General features: G+C 50.5%; 3 protein-coding genes across 3 annotated transcripts; 2 read left to right on the forward strand and 1 right to left on the reverse strand.

The window, feature by feature from the left end:
• Nucleotides 1–361: 361 nt before the first annotated feature.
• LOC310891608 (olfactory receptor 14J1-like) lies at nt 362–1,300 on the forward strand (the record flags this gene model as incomplete). Its single annotated transcript, XM_083853856.1, has 1 exon — nt 362–1,300. One exon carries the CDS (start codon nt 362–364, stop codon nt 1,298–1,300), a length of 939 nt encoding a protein of 312 aa, XP_083709982.1.
• A 5,025-nt stretch (nt 1,301–6,325) lies between these two features.
• Nucleotides 6,326–7,240, reverse strand: LOC310891610 (olfactory receptor 14C36-like; the record flags this gene model as incomplete). The annotated part of the gene is made up of 1 exon (XM_083853857.1): nt 6,326–7,240. One exon carries the CDS (start codon nt 7,238–7,240, stop codon nt 6,326–6,328), a length of 915 nt encoding a protein of 304 aa, XP_083709983.1.
• An 8,566-nt stretch (nt 7,241–15,806) lies between these two features.
• On the forward strand, nt 15,807–16,739 carry LOC310891611 (olfactory receptor 14C36-like; the record flags this gene model as incomplete). The annotated part of the gene is made up of 1 exon (XM_083853858.1): nt 15,807–16,739. The coding sequence occupies one exon, from the start codon at nt 15,807–15,809 to the stop codon at nt 16,737–16,739; it is 933 nt and encodes a 310-aa protein (XP_083709984.1).
• Between the last annotated feature and the right edge of the window lie 294 nt (nt 16,740–17,033).

Consider the following 17,033-nt stretch of genomic DNA (forward strand, 5'->3'; position numbering starts at 1 on the left):
TCTGCTGTTGGGTGAAGTGTGAGCAACACTATGGAAAAGCTCTTTATTATCAGGTGATTGAATCGGAGATTACCCCATGTTCTTCTTTACCTCTAGCTGTAGTGCAGGACTGACTCTTCCGTTGCTCATAGCAAAGTCCACTCGTCCCAGGGACACCCTCAGGCACTGTCAAGCAGAAGCATTAAAGGGACCTGCCAAGTCTCTGCTTGAAACGGGAGAATCATTTTGGGGGGTTAAGAGAGAAATGGAAGAGAGAAGTCTATTTTTAATTCTTTAGCAGATCGGTTTTTCTCAGATAAGTCGTCTGTAACTTATGAATGTTTTTTCATCCTTTGGCAGAACCCGTGCCCAAAAATTGCAAATGCCCAACAGCAGCTCTGTGAGCGTGTTCTTCCTGCTGGGATTTGCAGACACGCGGGAGCTGCAGCTCTTGCACTTCGGGCTCTTCCTAGGCATCTACCTGGCTGCCCTCCTGGGCAACGGCCTCATCCTCACCGCCGTAGCCTGCGACCACCGCCTCCACACCCCCATGTACTTCTTCCTCCTCAACCTCGCCCTCCTGGACCTTGGATCCATCTCCACCACTCTCCCCAAAGCCATGGCCAATTCCCTGTGGGACACAAGGGCCATCACTTATGAAGGGTGTGCTGCCCAGGTCTTTCTGTTTGTTTCCTTGTCTGGAGCAGAGTTTTCTCTTCTCACAGTCATGGCCTACGACCGCTACATTGCCATCTGCAAGCCTCTGCACTACGGGAGCCTCCTGGGCAGAAGAGCTTGTGCCAAGATGGCAGCAGCTGCCTGGGCCAGTGGGGTTCTTGATGCTGTCCTGCACACTGCCAATACATTTTCCCTGCCCCTCTGCCAAGGCAATGCTCTGGATCAGTTCTTCTGTGAAATCCCCCAGATCCTCAAGCTCTCCTGCTCAGATTCCTACCTCAGGGAAGTTGGGGCTCTTGTGTTTAGTATTTCTTTAGTGTTTTCTTGTTTTGTTTTCATTGTGGTGTCCTACATGCAGATCTTCAGGGTGGTCCTGAGGATGCCCTCTGAGCAGGGCCGGCACAAAGCCTTTGCAACTTGTCTCCCTCACCTGACCGTGGTCTCCCTTTTTGTCAGCACCGGTATGTTTGCCTACCTGAAGCCACCCTCCATCTCCTCCCTGTCCCTGGACCTGGTGGTGGCAGTTCTCTACTCGGTGGTGCCTCCAGCAGTTAACCCCCTCATCTACAGCATGAGGAACCAGGAGCTCAAGGATGCAGTGAAGAAGCTGTTTTTATTTTTGCCTCTTAAGCATGAATATTGATAACATTATTGTGATTCATATCATATTGTTTTTATCGTCATTATTATCATAATGAATTTATTAATAATAACCCTATCAAGACTACCAGGCTATTTCAGAAACTGACGTGACAATTTTTCCTATTATTTTTCTTTATTATTTTCATAAACTTTGATACTGATTTAAATAGTATTATTCTTTACAGGTATACTTCCTGTTCATTAATATACTTACTTTGACTAAATCTTCTAATCTACTTGTAGAATTAGGCTTCCAGTGTAGATATCGACCTTAAAGAAGCCATCAGAAATTCACTGGTCTCAGCTGACATCTCTTCCCATCTCCTCTGGTGCTGGGGGAGCAGCGCCAGTACGCAGGAGGGTCTTAAAGCTAGGAGCCCAGCTGCCACATGAAGGAGCAACCCTGGTGGCCTTTGGGGTTACCCCTCACTGCTGGCTGGTCTCTACCTCTCTTCTGTGTGGGACAGTGGGCTGGACTTGGAGCTGCCTTCTTGATTGCCTATGGCCCAGTAAACAATAACTGGCCTTTGACTTATCTGTCTGGCAGTGTCCCACTGGTGCTGGGGCTGATGGCAAATGGCATCCTGGAGCGGAATCTGGAGCTGCTCTGTGCCAGGCCTCTTGTGCTGGCCTGGGAAGCAAGGCTGGCCATGCGGGCACACACACTCTGTGTTGGGGATCTCCCAGACAAGAGACCAGGGCTCCTGCAGCTTCACGGAACTCCATTTCCTGAGCCGTGGCTGGCCCCAGCCCAGGGTCAGCTGGGGAGGCCCAGACCCACCTTTGTCCCAGCAGCTGCGGTGCCTTGCAAGGGGCTGGGGCGGCAGTGGCTGTGCCCACAGGCCTGCAGTAGCCTGCGGTGGGCACTGCCCTGGGGCCAGCCCAGCCTGGAGAGGGCAGGGAGACGGGGAGAGGTGGGCAGGGGCTGGGCTGGGCTGGGCAGTGCCCGGCAGAGGGCAACAGCAGCATCAGGGAGCGGTGGGAGCATGCAGGGGAGGGCTCCCAGCAGGGCTTGGTGCTGCAGGGCCAGGGCTGCGTGAAGGGAGCCCAGAGCTGCAGGGGCAGGGGAGAGGAGGCCTGGTCTCCTGCAGGTCCTTTCTGATAGCTGCAAATCCAGGGAAGTACCTCAGATACAACGGGGTCTCTGGTGGTTTTCCCTGATTGCTTATGGTCAGAGAGCAAAACTCTGCCACAATACCCAGTCATTTCATTAGTACTTAACTAATAAAGCAACTACTCATCATTTCAAATGATTCAATCCCTTCCATAAAATGTCACACAATGTAGTTTCTACCATGAAGAAGTATGAACTTTCAGGATGTATGTTCATTGCAGGAGAAGAAATACTGATCTTCACCTGTACTTGCATTGTCATCACTATTCTATCATGGTGTGCTCCCTCATCTTCCAGGCACAAAACCCATCTTGATTACACAGAACATGCTGAATCTCCCCTTTCCAGCTGCCTGTCTGGACCCATGCACTTCCCATGGTTCTCCTGGTTTGCCCTCCCCTTACTCCTTGATCATTCAGACCACTCTCACCGACCCAGTTGCTGCTTTGAGCTTCAGGTAGAAGCAGCCCAGCTTGCCCATCTATCAGCAGTCTGTCTAATTGTTTCCTTAGCAAGAACCTCATTATTTATTATTGAATTCATATGATGTGTATTAATACTTACACTATAATTTTGTAAGTGGAAACCTGTTGGTTTCCCTTCTGCTTAGGGTTTCAGGTCTCTAGTTAGGGTATGGGAAAGCTTCGTGGTTTAGGGTTGCATTTAGGTCTGCCAATAAGTCTAGGATTAAATATAGCATTTAAATGCTAGTGTTAAGGGCAGGGATTAGGGTGAGCAAGAGAGTAAAGGTAAGGGAAAGGGGCTATGGGCTGAGTTTTCCTTCAAGGGATACTTTGAGTTCTGCATTACCGTAGTGGATTCCTATCAGGGTGTTGGACTGTTTATGTTGAGGGATTAATGTTACTGTTGAAAATAGTGTAAAGGCCATACATAACTTTTTAAAGTCAGTGTTACAGCAGCATCAACATCACATGAACCCACTTACCTCTACAAATGTAAGTTTCCAAGCTCCTCTTCCCTTCCTCTTCCCTACCCCAAATCTCACATCTCTCCTGGCCAGGCTACTCCTGACCTCCCCATAGCAGTCATCTAACTGGCATCAGCTTTCTGATGGCTTTCGTTATATCAGAGTACCTGTCTCACCTCTGTTGGCTACTCTATTCCATAGTATTAGAGTATATACTCTGTTGGCTATTCTATTCTTTTACTATGAAAGCCTCCCACAGGAATTGTTAGGGCAGATAATTGGAGGCCATGATTACAGACAGGCAAAGGTACTGTGCTGAGAAAATCTCGTTTTGTTTTGGTGAAGCAGAAGGTCCAAGGCCTGATCCCAGCCACTGGAGGAGAGATCCTGCAGCCCCATGTCTCACTCAGAGATCTTCCTGGGGTCTGTGGAGTAGGGGGCGATGCCCACAATACCATGTGAAGGACAATGGTATGACACCTCCCAGCATTTGCACAGGTTGAAAGGAGAATACATGGTCCCAGTGCCATGAGTATAACATATCTCCTCATAAGCCATGGCTGTGGGGACATAGATGTTGGTGCTGCGGAAGCCTTCCATTCTTGTCAGAGCCCTCTGCCTTCTCCTCTGCAGGCTTTCCTATACTGTCCCACACTTCTCTGAAGGCTGCAGACAGCCACTTCTCTTCCCCACCTTGCTCTCACTCTGGTATTCCCATGATTTCACTGAAGCCTCTCCACTCTCACCAGCTGTTCCTTCAAACACAAGGGCATGGGCTGATCCAAACTCCCTCTGGGTGACCTCTGGACCCACAGCACCAGTTCCAGTGCCTCCCCTCGAAATCTAGAATTTCATCTGAATATCTAATCTAAATGTACCCTCTCTAAGTTTAAAACTATTCCCTTTGTCCTATCACTGCACACCCTGAGAAAAAGTCTCTCCCCAGCTTTCCTGTTGGCCCCCTTTAAGTAGCGGATGGACGCTATAAGGTCTCTTCAGAGCCTTCTCTTCTCCAGGCTGAACAACCCCAACTCCCTCAGCCTGTTTTAATAGGAGAGGTGCTCCAGCCCCTTGATCATCCTTGTAGTCCTTGTCTGGACTCGCTCTTACAGCTTCATGTCATTCTTATATTGGGAGCCCCAGAGCTAAATGCAGTACTCCAGGTGGGGACTCAGGAGAGCAGAGAAGAGGGGGAGAATCACCTCATCCATTCTCCACCCAGCCTGTATCTGTGCTTGGGATTGCCCTGACCCAGGTGCAGGACCAGATGGTGGTTGGACCAGATCTTGAAGGTCTTTCCCAGCCTTAATGATTCTCTGATTCTGTGACCTTGCGCTTGCCCATGTTGAACTTCATGAGATTCCCACAAGCAACCTCTCAAGTCTGTCTGGGTCCTTACCTCCAAGAAGGAACATAACAAACTGTATACAGGCCTTCTTCGTGTAAGGGTCTTACTGGGAATGTAGGCAGAGGGGAATCTCACAATCAGCATGCCAACCAGGTGTCTGCTTGTACTGGGTCTGTTTGGGATGGAGTTAACTTTCCCTGCAGTGGCCCACATTGTGTTGTGCTCTGCGCAAGGTGAAGTTGGTCAAGGACTCAACCTAGTTGGCATCAGCCACAAATGAGCTGAAAATGTGCTCCACGCCGTCATAAAGGGAGATAGTAAACAGGATCAAGAGTGTTGGCCCAAGTGCCCATCACTAAGGGATGCTGCTGGTAACTGGCTGCCAAGAGGACTTTCTACCATTAATGTCCAGCCACCTTCCCCTCCCCATCATCATCCCCTTCTTTGGTCCAAATATCACCAGTCTGGCTAAAGGGAGACTCCAGGAGACCATTTAAAGACTTTGATAATGTCCAGGTTCACCACATTCCTTTCTTTCCCCTCCCCAACTGCTTCAGCAATCCCTTGGTTTTCCTCCATGTACCTGAAGATGGCTGTGGCAAGACTTTCCCCATTATGTCCGCTAGGGCAGAGGTGACAATTGCAATTATCCTCACCTTTTTTTTTATTTTTTTATTTTTTGTCATTCCTTAAGATGCGTTTGATGCCTGCCTTTTCTAAGTCCCCAAAAATCTTGCTGATCCAAACGCCTGATGGACCAGTCCAGAAAGGCAGGGTAGTGTGACATAGCAGAGAGGGGCATCTGCAATGAACCTGTGCAAGGGGGGTGACAGGAATCTCACCAGGACAGTGTTTTTTTTGGTTTTTTTTTTTGTTTGTTTGTTTGTTTTTGTTTTTTTCTGGAGCCACAGAGGGCAATGCCAGGCTCTGTGAGGTGTCCACATCTCAGCTGGCCTCCTGTGCTCCTCAGACACACGGGACTGTTGAGAGACATGAGTCCCTGCCTTGCACACACAGAGGCAGTGCACTGAAGTGCCTGCAGTGTCCCTCTGGCTCCTTCAGCCACTGCCAGAGGCTGGGAGACACCTCAGACCTGCAGTGCCTCACCCTGCTCTGCCCTCCTCTGAGACACCCCAGGGCATGAGAAAGGGGCACAGGGATCTTGGTTCAAGGAAGCACATCCCAGAGCTGCCTTCAGGTGGCTTCCCAGGGGATGTTACTTGGCCTCGTGACACTGTCTGCTGTCTGGACTTCATGAGACTTGTAGGAATAGATGATGGCCTTTGTGCTCGTGTTCATCTCTCCATGTGCACATGATGTTGCTGCTGGCACCAGCAGCAAAGGGTTTCTCTTCCCATGTCTCCCCTGCACACACAGGGGGCTCTGCTCTTCTCCTGTAACATCCCATCTCCCATGGAGCATTTCCCAGGTAAGCACGTCTGCGCTGGCCTGGACAGCCACTGTGGAACCCCTTCTCCATGCAACCCACTTTCTACACAGCCTCAAGCTGCTGGCACTACCCTGCAGAGTATTTAAAATGACCACAAAACCAAAAGAATAACTCTTGTGTCTGTAACGTGTTCCATTATCAGTCATATGCAGAAGATGAAGGGCAATTTCTTGATTTTGAAAAACATCAAGGCATCAGTTTCCTTAAAGCATCCTTCAGCTCCTGATTCCTCATGCTGTAGATGAGGGGGTTAACTGCTGGAGGCACCACCGAGTAGAGAACTGCCACCACCAGGTCCAGGGATGGTGAAGAGACGGAGGGGGGCTTCAAGTGGGCAAACACGACAGTGCTGAGAAACAGGGAGACCACGACCAGGTGAGGGAGGCATGTGGAAAAGGCTTTGTGCCGGCCCTGCACTGAAGGCATCCTCAGAACCACCCTGAAAATCTGCACATAGGACATCACAATGAAAACAAAACATCCAAAGCCTAAATAAACACTAAACACAAGTGCCCCAACTTCCCTGAGGTAGGCATCTGAGCAGGAGAGCTTGAGGATGTGGGGGATTTCACAGAAGAACTGGTCCACAGCATTGCCTTGGCAGAGGGGCAGGGAAAATGTAGTGGCCGTGTGCAGGACAGCAGTGAGAAAGCCACTGCCCCAGGCAGCTGCTGCCATCTTGGCACAAGCTCTGCTGCCCAGGAGGCTCCCGTAGTGCAGGGGCTTGCAGATGGCAACGTAGCGGTCGTAGGCCATGACGGTGAGAAAAGAGTATTCTGCTCCAAACAAGAAGACAAAAAAGAAGACCTGGGCAGCACACCCTTGATAGGAGATGGCCCTTGTGTCCCACAGGGAATTGGCCATGGCTTTGGGGAGAGTGGTGGAGGTGCATCCCAGGTCAATGAGGGCAAGGTTGAGGAGGAAGAAGTACATGGGGGTGTGGAGGCGGTGGTCGCAGGCTACGGCGGTGAGGATGAGGCCGTTGCCCAGGAGGGCAGCCAGGTAGATGCCCAGGAAGAGTCCAAAGTGCAGGAGCTGCAGTTCCCGCGTGTCTGCAAATCCCAGGAGGAGGAACTCGCTCACAGAGCTGCTGTTGGACATTTCATAAAATTCATCAGGGAGACTGACCAATGAGAAAAAATATAGAATGTTAGGAGAAAATTCTCTGAGCAAGACTCAGTTAAGTCCCTATTACAGCCTTTACATTTCCTTTTTTCCAAGAGGATATTTTTGCACATCCCTGGCTGGAGCCACTGGAGCTTTGCACTGGCTAATTTCCTTCACACAGCAGCTGCCCCTGCCCAGCAGCTCCTGATGGGTCACCTCTGTTCCACAGCAGTGGTACACGGAGGGTCCACCAGGGCCATGGGCTCCCTTTGTGGAGTGAGGGGTGTTTGGTTGTGTGATTCCATGTGTGTCTTCCATGTTCACCACCCTGAGAGATGAAATGAGTACGTGGACCACTTGTGTCTGGCAGGAGAGAACAGGGAGTTTTATTTAAACATTCTGCTTTAACCTCCTTGCACAGCACTCCCTGTCAGAATCAGACACCACCAGCTGCCATGCTGGGCAAGGGAGAGAAGCAGGCATGTGCAGGCAGGGCGGACCCAAGCCAGTGCAGAGGCTGAGCTGTCGGTGAGGTAGAGCATGTCCTTACACCCCTGTGCCACCTGCCCTGCAGAGACAGCAGAGGGTAAAGAGCTCTGGAGGATGCCTTCTGCCACAGAGGAAGGTGGCAGGAGCGGGTGCAGCAAATGTGTCTCCTTACACAGAGTTTAAGGATTCAGACACCCCATCCCATTTGGAAGATGTTGGCAATGTTAATTGGCAATTGTCCTCTGCAGGAGCTCTGGCTGCACAAGATGTAGCTCCTGCCCTGGACAATACGGCCTTAAAGGAAGAGGAGAGGGAGATTCTCCATGCCATGACAGAAGTTGTGCTGGGTAGGGGAGGAGACCAGCAGCTGCTGCAAGGAAGGCGCCTGCAGTGCAGGAATGGAAGGGAGGGATCAACTCCCTCTCACTGCCTGCCCATGTCCCTGCTGCCTGCAGCTGTCCCTGCCAACAGCTGCTTCTCTGTCCCCACCTCTCCTCCTGTCCATGCTCACAGACCCCATCCCAGCCGCTGTGTGCCCAGCTCTGCCCTGCAGATAAATCCCGGGGACAGGGACAGGTATAGAGACCTCTCCCTGTCTACCGGTCCTGAAGAACAGCTCAGAAGAACCCTGGTGCGGTCTATAAGAAGAGAGAAGGGAAGGGATATTCTCAGGTTCATAACTAATTTGTTTACTTCTCAGTTCAGTGCAATAGGAAGCTCAGTCACCTGTGCAAATTCCGCCACTCTGTTAACATAGAGCCTGCCCAAAAATCAGAGCAGGAAAATGCAGGCAGAGACTGCAGAAAGTGCCTTCTCTTTGCAGGCAGCCCCTGCCATGCCCTTTCTCTGTCAAAACTTTCTGGGCAATGCCCCAGGAGTGCTGTGGGGCTGTGAGCAGCCTGCCCCAGGCAGCAGGCTCTGGGCAGCAGCAGGACCCTGCCCTGCCCTGCTGTGCCATGCCGTGCCATGTCGGGGGGGCTCCTTCCAGCCGCAGCTTCTCCCCGCAGCCCCTGGGCAGCTCCCCGGGCAGGCTGAGTGCTGAGCCTGGCAGGCGGCAGAGGCCCTGCCCCGCCACACAGCCCCTGGGGCACAGCAGGGACCCTGCTCTGCACCACAGCCCTGGGCACCCCTGCAGGTGCCCTGCAGCACCTTCTCCTCCACACTGCACAAGCCATGAGAGACATCCTGGAAGGTCGTGGCCAGGCAGAGACATCCTGGATCCAGGAGCCCTTTCCAGGAACCTCCCCTGCACTGTCCTTCAGCCGGAGACTTACCATGTGCAGAGCTGTGAAGATTTCTCCTGCACTGAGCTCTCCTCTGCCCGCACCCTCCACGCTGCCCGAAATCCCTTTCTGCCTGGGTCTGCTGTGGTCAGAGCCCCCAGCCCTACTGTGCTTTGCAGAGGAGCTGCTCCTGGGCAGAGCTGTCTCTCTGCACCAGGGCCCTCTTGCCAGGAGCTCTCTCTGTCCCACGAGCCCAGCCTAGCTCAGCAGCAGAGGCCCAGCCCAAGGCATTGTAATCACCCCTCTGGTGGCTTTGGTGATGAGCCCAAAAAATCTCAGGCACTGAGAGACAATTGAAGACATCTCTCAAGAAGTCCAAGTGTGATGCAAGTTTCCTGCAGTGTCCCCCCCAGGGCCAGCACTGGCACAGCCTCCCTTGGAGCTTGTTAGAGCAGAACACTGGAGGAAGTGAGGACAAGTAGACCAAGGCAGTGCGAACGTGACACTGATGTGTAGGAAAACTGGATGTTTTTCACCAAGCACAAGGGCCAGGCCTTGACCCCCCTGACCCTGGGAAGGGAGATCCTTTCCCTTCACACCTTGCTCAGGGCTCTTCCTGGGGCAGTAGGAGATGGGGATGTGCATTGCCAAATGCAAGAGAATGGTACGACCCCTGCCTGGTTCATGGGTGGTGGCAAGGAGGTAATGAACCCCTGGTGCTTTAACGATAAGCTGTCTCTTCATAGGCCTCAGTGGCAGAGACAACAGCCAGAGCCATGGACACAAAGCCCTCGGTCCTGTTATGACTTTGAGCCTTGCTATAGCCCTTGCTCCTCTCCAAACCAGGATATCCTAGGGATCGAGTGCACCCTCAGTAAGTTTGCAGACGACACCAAGTTAGGACTGAATGTTGATCTACTCAAGGGTAGGAGGACTCTGCAGAGGGACCCAGATAGGCTGCACCCATGGGCTCAGGCCAACTGTATGAAGTTCAGCAAAGCTAAGTGCAAGGTCCTGCACTTGGGGCACAACAGCCCCATGCAATGCTGGGGGAAGGATGTCTGGACAGCTGCCCATGGGAAAAGGAACTTGGGATATTGGTGGATAGTCTGCTGAATATGAGCCAGCAGTGTGCTCAGGTAGCCAAGAAGGCCAACAGCATCCTGGCTTGCACCAGGAATACTGTGGTCAGCAGGAGTAGGGAAGTGATTGTCTCTCTGTACTCAGCCCTGGTGAGGGCACACCTTGAATACTGCATTCAAGCTCATGGGCCCCCAGCACAAGAAGGACATGGATCTATTAGAACGAGTCCAGAGGAGGGCCATGAGGATGATCAATGGGCTGGAGCATCTGTCCTATGAAGACAGGCTGAGGGAGTTGGGGTTGTTCAGCCTGGAGATGAGCAGGCTCTGGGGAGAGCTTACAGTGGCCTTCTACTACGCTTTCCTGGGCACTCCCCAGGAAAGCTGGGGAGGGACTCTTCATCAAAGAGTGTAGTGATAGGACTAGGGGTAATGGTTTTAAACTGAAAGAAGGTAGATTGAAATTAGACCTTAGGAAGAAGTTCTCTACTCAGAGGGTGATTAGGCACTGGAACAGGCTGCCCAGAGAAGTTGTGGATGCCCCAGCCCTTAATGCATTCAAGGCCAGGTTGCATGGGGCTTTCAGCGACCTGGTCTAGTTGAAGGTGTCTCTGCGCATGTCAGGGGACTTGGAATTATGTGATCTTTAAGGTCCTTTCATACCCAAACTGTTATGTGATTCTGTAAATATGAAGCACAGCACCATACCAGCTACTAGGAAGAAAAAATTACTCTATTGCAGCCAAAACTAGGACAATATCCACCCCTCATTCCATACCATGTTTGTCATGCTCAGGTCTGACACTTTCCAATTAATCACCATCACCTTTTCTGTCTTTTGATAAGCACACAAAAATATCCTAAGTCTATTGGTGTATATAGTAATAATAATAATAATAGTAATAATAATAATAATAATAATAACAACAACAATAAAATCTTATTCCGTTTCTCTTTCACCTCCCCCTTCTCCTCCAGGCTAATTACAATAGCTCTTCAAAGCTTTGAATATCCTTGGGTTGGTCAAACCGGCATGCTCCTATTGTTACATCTCCTGAATGTGTTTCAGGTTTTGTATAAGTTTAAAACAACTACTTAAACATGCCCTCCAGGGATCTGCCCCAAGGCAGGAGAGTTAGGAGTGGCAGGGAGTGTGGGAGGATATGGGCAGGCACCTAGAGCAGTGGGCACCTCTAGTGCTTTGGAACTTCACCCCAGAGCAAGTGCAGAATCCTGAAAATCTGGTTAAATGCTTGACAAAGGTGTGTCATCACCCTGGCAATTCCAAAGAGACACAAATCACTGCAATGTGCTGGGCCTTGACCTATGCTTAACAAGCCACAATCAACTCCTCCCCAGTCCCTACGACTTTTCCTGCAGGCACACACCAGTCCCTCTGACAGGCCCAGGAGCCACTACCACCCTTGTGAAGGGCCCAGCAGCCACTCCAAACCCTGCAACAGGCCCTGCAGGTGCTCCAGCTCCTGAGATGGGCCTAAATTTAAACCGACCCCTGTGACAGAACCTATAGCCACTCCAAAAGCTGAGATAGGCCCTGCAGCCACTCCAACTCCTCTGAAAGGCCCTGCAACCAGAGCAACTCCTGTGTTGGGCCCTGCAGCCACTCCAGTCCCTATCATGGGCCCCATGGCTGGGCCAGAGAACCAACCTGTGTCAGTATCGGTTGCCTCTACATGCAAGAGAAAACAATGGGTCTGAAAGTCAGTTTTTCTTTAGAAATGAAAGAAACTTCTACCCGGACAAGAAAGGAGGAAGAAGATGAGGCAGGTTTCTCCAAAGCTGGGCCATCATGGAAGCAGGAGGACAAAGAAGAAGAGATCTTATAAACATCAGAAACCAAGTGATCCCTTTCCCAGTGTAAGCTATGAGATATGGGAAATTATTTCAGCCACCATCTTGGTGAGTATGTTGTCAGCTGGCTGCTCCATTGCTGGGAGAACAGTGCCAATAGCCTGGAATTAGAGGACAGGGGAGCCAAGCAGCCGGAATCACCCTCTACCGAAGGAGTAATTGGCAAAGCCATTGGAAAAGGACACAAGGAACTTAATCCTGTCATGCTTGAAGGAAAGGTATCCCTTCAAGAAAGATCTTGTATGTCAACCAGGGAAGTGGACCAACATGCAGAGGGGTGTCCGGTACCTGAGGGAATTAGCCATGCTGAAGGCGATTAGTAGAAACTTAGACAACAAACAGCTATCCAAAGATCTAGATGAAGTCAAATACACATGACCCATGTGGCAGAAGTTTGTACAGAGCACACCATCATCATATGCCAATTCATTGGCAGAAATGAGCTAGAAAGACCAAGAGGAACCCACAGTGGATGAATTGGCTAGGCTACTATGGCATCACAAAGAAAGTCTCTCTTCTTCCCTATGGGCCTGCATCTCATTCAGAGAGAAACTTTCTCACGAGATGCAAGAACTACAAGAGAATACATCTTCCTCCACACCTGCACGAACCAATACCTCAACTATCAGGTGTAAGCATCTCTCTGCTCAAGCAAGTTGATATAGTGGGGGCATACTATGTGCCACCCTGTGGTTTGAACTGTGTGACCATGGAAAGGCCATGAGAAAATGGGATGCAAAAATATACCTCGACCCTAGAGGCATGGATACATGAAACGCAAGGAAAAACATTGGCAAAAAGGAGTTCTGAGAAAATTGCTGCTCCAGTTTCTAGTGGGCAGTCCTCCAAACAGAGTAATGAATACTATGAGCAGGACTAGAGGGGCCCAGCCTCCATCCAGGGGGAGGAAGGGGACAATCGGGTGTCTTGGACTTTGAGGATTATTGGCCTGGCACATCAAACCCAAGAGTTAACTGTATTGGAGTCTGAAGTGAGTCTCACTGGGAAGGAGTGGCAAAAGCAACCCATTGAGACTGACCTGGAGGATCTGTGCAACCTTGACTTAGACTGCTTCAGGAGAGGGTACTTCAGAGATCCACAAGGATATTGGTGGGCTTTTGGCATAGCTGCCTTGGAGACGGAGGACAGGGAACAGTTGTCTACCTGGCCCACTCTTTCACAGGACCCTTCTGCTGTGGAGGTGCTGATGGCCAATGAACAGCAGGTGCCAATCGCTACCGCAACAGTGCACCTGAGGCAATATTGCATTAACAGAGACTCCCTGATTCCTATGCATGAGCTGGTTCATTGACTGGAGAGCCAAGGAATGATCAGCAACACTTGCTCAACCTTTAATAGTCCCATATGGATAGTGCAAAATTCTGATGGTGAGTGAAAAATATCGGTGGACTTCTGTGGCCTGAATGAAGTCACAACACCGCTGAGCGCTGCTGTGCCGGGCATGCTAGAACTTCATTCAGTACGAACTGGAGTCAAAGGCAGCCAAGTGTTATGCCACAATTAATATTGCTAATGCATTTTTCTACATCCCTTTGGCAGCAATGTGAAGGCCACACTTTGCTTTCACATGGAGGGCCGTCCTGTCCACCTGGAATTGACTGCCACAGGGCTGGATGCACAGCCCTACCATTTGCCGTGGGTTGATCCAGACTGCTCTAGAATAGGGGGAAGCTCCTGAACACCTGCAATACCTTGATGACATCACTACTTGGGGTAGCACAGCAGAAGAAGTATTTGAGAAAGGGAAGCAAATGTTCCAGATCCTTCTGAAAGCTTGTATTGTCCTAAACCAAAGTAAGCTCAAGGGACCTGCACAGGAGATCCTAATGCAGGCTGTCCAGATTCAGGGGGACCCCTGCTTGGGGAAAGGTTGGGCATGGGTCAGTGTGTGATGAGCAATTGCATTGTGCATCACTTGCTTTATACATATAATAATAATAAAAATAAAATTTATTATTTATTATTAGTATTGTTACTGTTATTACTATCTCTTCATTTTCTGTCCTTTTAAACTATCGTTATTTCAACCCATTGTCTTTTGGGACGTGGGTGTGAGCTAAAATCTATGTGGTGCTGAGGTGCCTGACAGGTTAAAGCACAACATGTTTGACAACCACAGTCCAACAGCACAAATCAAATTTTAAAAAATAAGTCTCTGACATCTACAGAGAGAAGCAGTCGGTGATGACTTGAGTCTGCTTGAAACACCACACCCCAGGAGAGACTTAAGGAGCTGTCAGCTCTGAGGTCTTGGGGACACCCCGAGGGAGCCTAATGGCACAGAGCAAGTGAGCAGGAGTTGGACTCGACGATCCTTATGGGTCCCATCCAACTGAGGATATTCTATGATTCTATGATGCCAGTGTCGGGTGCTGTGCTGCTGAGATGGCCGGGATCCTGGGCTCAAGGGGAGCTCCTGGCAAGAGGGCCCTGGTGCAGAGAGACAGCTCTGCCCAGGAGCAGCTCCTCTGCACAGCGCAGCAGGGCTGGGGGCTCTGACCGCAGGTGGCACGGGGAGAGGAGAAAAGGAGAGAGAGCTTGGAGGCAGTGAGGAGTGCAAAAAGAGAGGGCAGTGTGTGGCAGGACAGATCTGCAGACTCTAGACACTGTGAGTCTCTGGCAGCAGGGCAACGCAGGTGCAGTTGCGAAAGGGCTCTTCTACAGCTGGCACATCTGATGGCTGACAGCATCTGTCAGGATAGGTCTCTCTGTTTATGCTGTGCTTTAGAGAATGGCATTTATGAGGGGGCATTTGAAGAGGAAGATCGAGGCTTGATTTATCTGAAGGGTAAGGATTTTTCTGCAGTCTGTGCTTTCAGATTCCTGCAGTGGAGGGGAGGCAGGTTTCATGGTAATGTGTTGTCAGGATTGTACAGGAAACTGAGACTCCTGGAGCATTGCACTGAGAAATCAATATGTCAGTGATGAAATTTGTAAAGTACCTTCCCAAACCTCATCTCACAGACTGCACCAACATCATATTGTGGTCCTCTCAGGTTTGATCCAAGCTGATCTTTAGGAGCTACAAACCCCCTGTCTTTGGGAGGTGTCTGCAGGCCAAAGAAGAGCAAAAAGCATTTGCAGTGAGCATAAGCTGTGTTCTCTGCAGGCAGAGCTGCAGCAGAGGAGGGTCTGCTGAGTGTCCGTCTGTCCCTCCCTGGCCTTGCCTCCCCTGACAGCAGCACACTGGCATTCTTCTTGTCTTCTCCAGCTGGCCGTGCTGCTGCTATTCTTGTTTCCAGGCTGGCTGGGGATGGGGGTTTCACATGCAAATGGAGTGAGCCCTCGGTGTGCTTGGATGGAAGTGGGGTACGGGGACAGGGTGAGGGGTCTGGAGATGGGCACTTTGAGCCCTGATTCAGCAGTGTCCTGGTTCTTTTCAGGTGAACATGTAGTTATCCTGCAGCTCATACACATGCTAGCAGAAGAGACCAGCCTTTTTTGACAGACTGGCTGTCCCCTCTGAAGGGCACTCTGCACTAAAGGGACAGTCCCTTTGTATCTCAGGGTCCACAAGGTTTCACGTGGAGTGCAGAAGGAATGAAAATATACAAAGATGAATTTCTCACAGCCCTGCTCTGCAGTTGGGTGAATTCGGAACAGCAATGCGGATAATCACAACATATCAGGAGTGAATTTAATCAAGGATTCCCACATGTTCCCCTTTCCTTATTGTTCTAGATGAGGACTGACTACTACATTGACCACCGCAAAGTCCCCTTCTTCCAGGGACACCCTCAGTCAGTGTCTTATAACTCATGAAAGGGACCTGACCAATGTCTGCTTGTGAGGCCGAAAATGAGTTAGTTATAATCAGATAAATCTGTACTACCTTTTACGCCTTGAGCAGGACCCCATGCCCAGAACCAGGAAATGCCCAACAGCAGCTCTGTGAGTGAGTTCCTCTTGCTGGCATTTGCAGACGCGCGCGAGCTGCAGCTCCTGCACTTCGGGCTCTTCCTGGGCATCTACCTGGCTGCCCTCCTGGGCAACGGCCTCATCCTCACCGCCATAGCCTGCGACCACCGTCTCCACACCCCCATGTACTTCTTCCTGCTCAACCTTGCCCTCCTCGACCTTGGATCCATCTCCACCACTCTCCCCAAAGCCATGGCCAATTCCCTGTGGGACACAAGGGCCATCTCCTATCAAGGATGTGCTGCACAAGTCTTATTTTCTGTCTTCTTGGTTGGAGCAGAATACTCTTTTCTCACCGTCATGGCCTACGACCGCTACGTTGCCATCTGCAAGCCCCTGCACTACGGGAGCCTCCTGAGCAGCAGAGCTTGTGCCAAGATGGCAGCAGCTGCCTGGGGCAGTGGCTTTCTCACTGCTGTCCTGCACACGGCCAATACATTTTCAGTGCCCCTCTGCCAAGGCAATGCTGTGGACCAATTCTTCTGTGAAATCCCCCAGATCCTCAAGCTCTCCTGCTCAGATGCCTACCTCAGGGAAGTTGGGGCACTCGTGTGTAGCATTTCTTTAGTCCTTGGTTGTTTTGTTTTCATTGTGCTGTCCTATGTGCAGATCTTCAGGGCAGTGCTGACGATGCCCTCTGAGAAAGGCCGGCACAAAGCCTTTTCCACGTGCCTCCCTCACCTGGCCGTCGTCTCCATCTTTGTCAGCACTATCACGTTTGCCTCCCTGAAGCACCCTTCAAACTCACTCCCACCCCTGGACCTGGTGGTGTCATTTCTGTACTCGGTGGTGCCTCCAGCAGTGAACCCCCTCATCTACAGCATGAGGAACCAGGAACTGAAGGATGTTATAAACAAACAATTAACATGTTTCTTAAAGCATCAGTAAAGTTCTCGTCAATTTATCCATTCTGCTAGCATATCCAAAAAGAGTTCAGGGAATCTTTCATTATTAATATTCTTTACTATTATTTTAGCAAATATGTGATATTTTGAGTTAAATGTTAATCTTAGCAACCTGCCTGTTCATTTTTTTATTTACTATCGGGTCATCTAATCTACCTGTAGAACTAGGCTTCCTCTGTAGGTATAGACAATAAAAAATCCATGAGAACCTCAATGGTATCAGCTGCCATCTCTTCCCATCTCCTCTGGAGCTTGGAGAGCAGCCCCATGCACGACA

The sequence above is a fragment of the Anser anser genome (assembly GCF_964211835.1).
Source record: "Anser anser genome assembly, contig: HAP1_SCAFFOLD_347, whole genome shotgun sequence".
NCBI lineage: Eukaryota > Metazoa > Chordata > Aves > Anseriformes > Anatidae > Anser > Anser anser.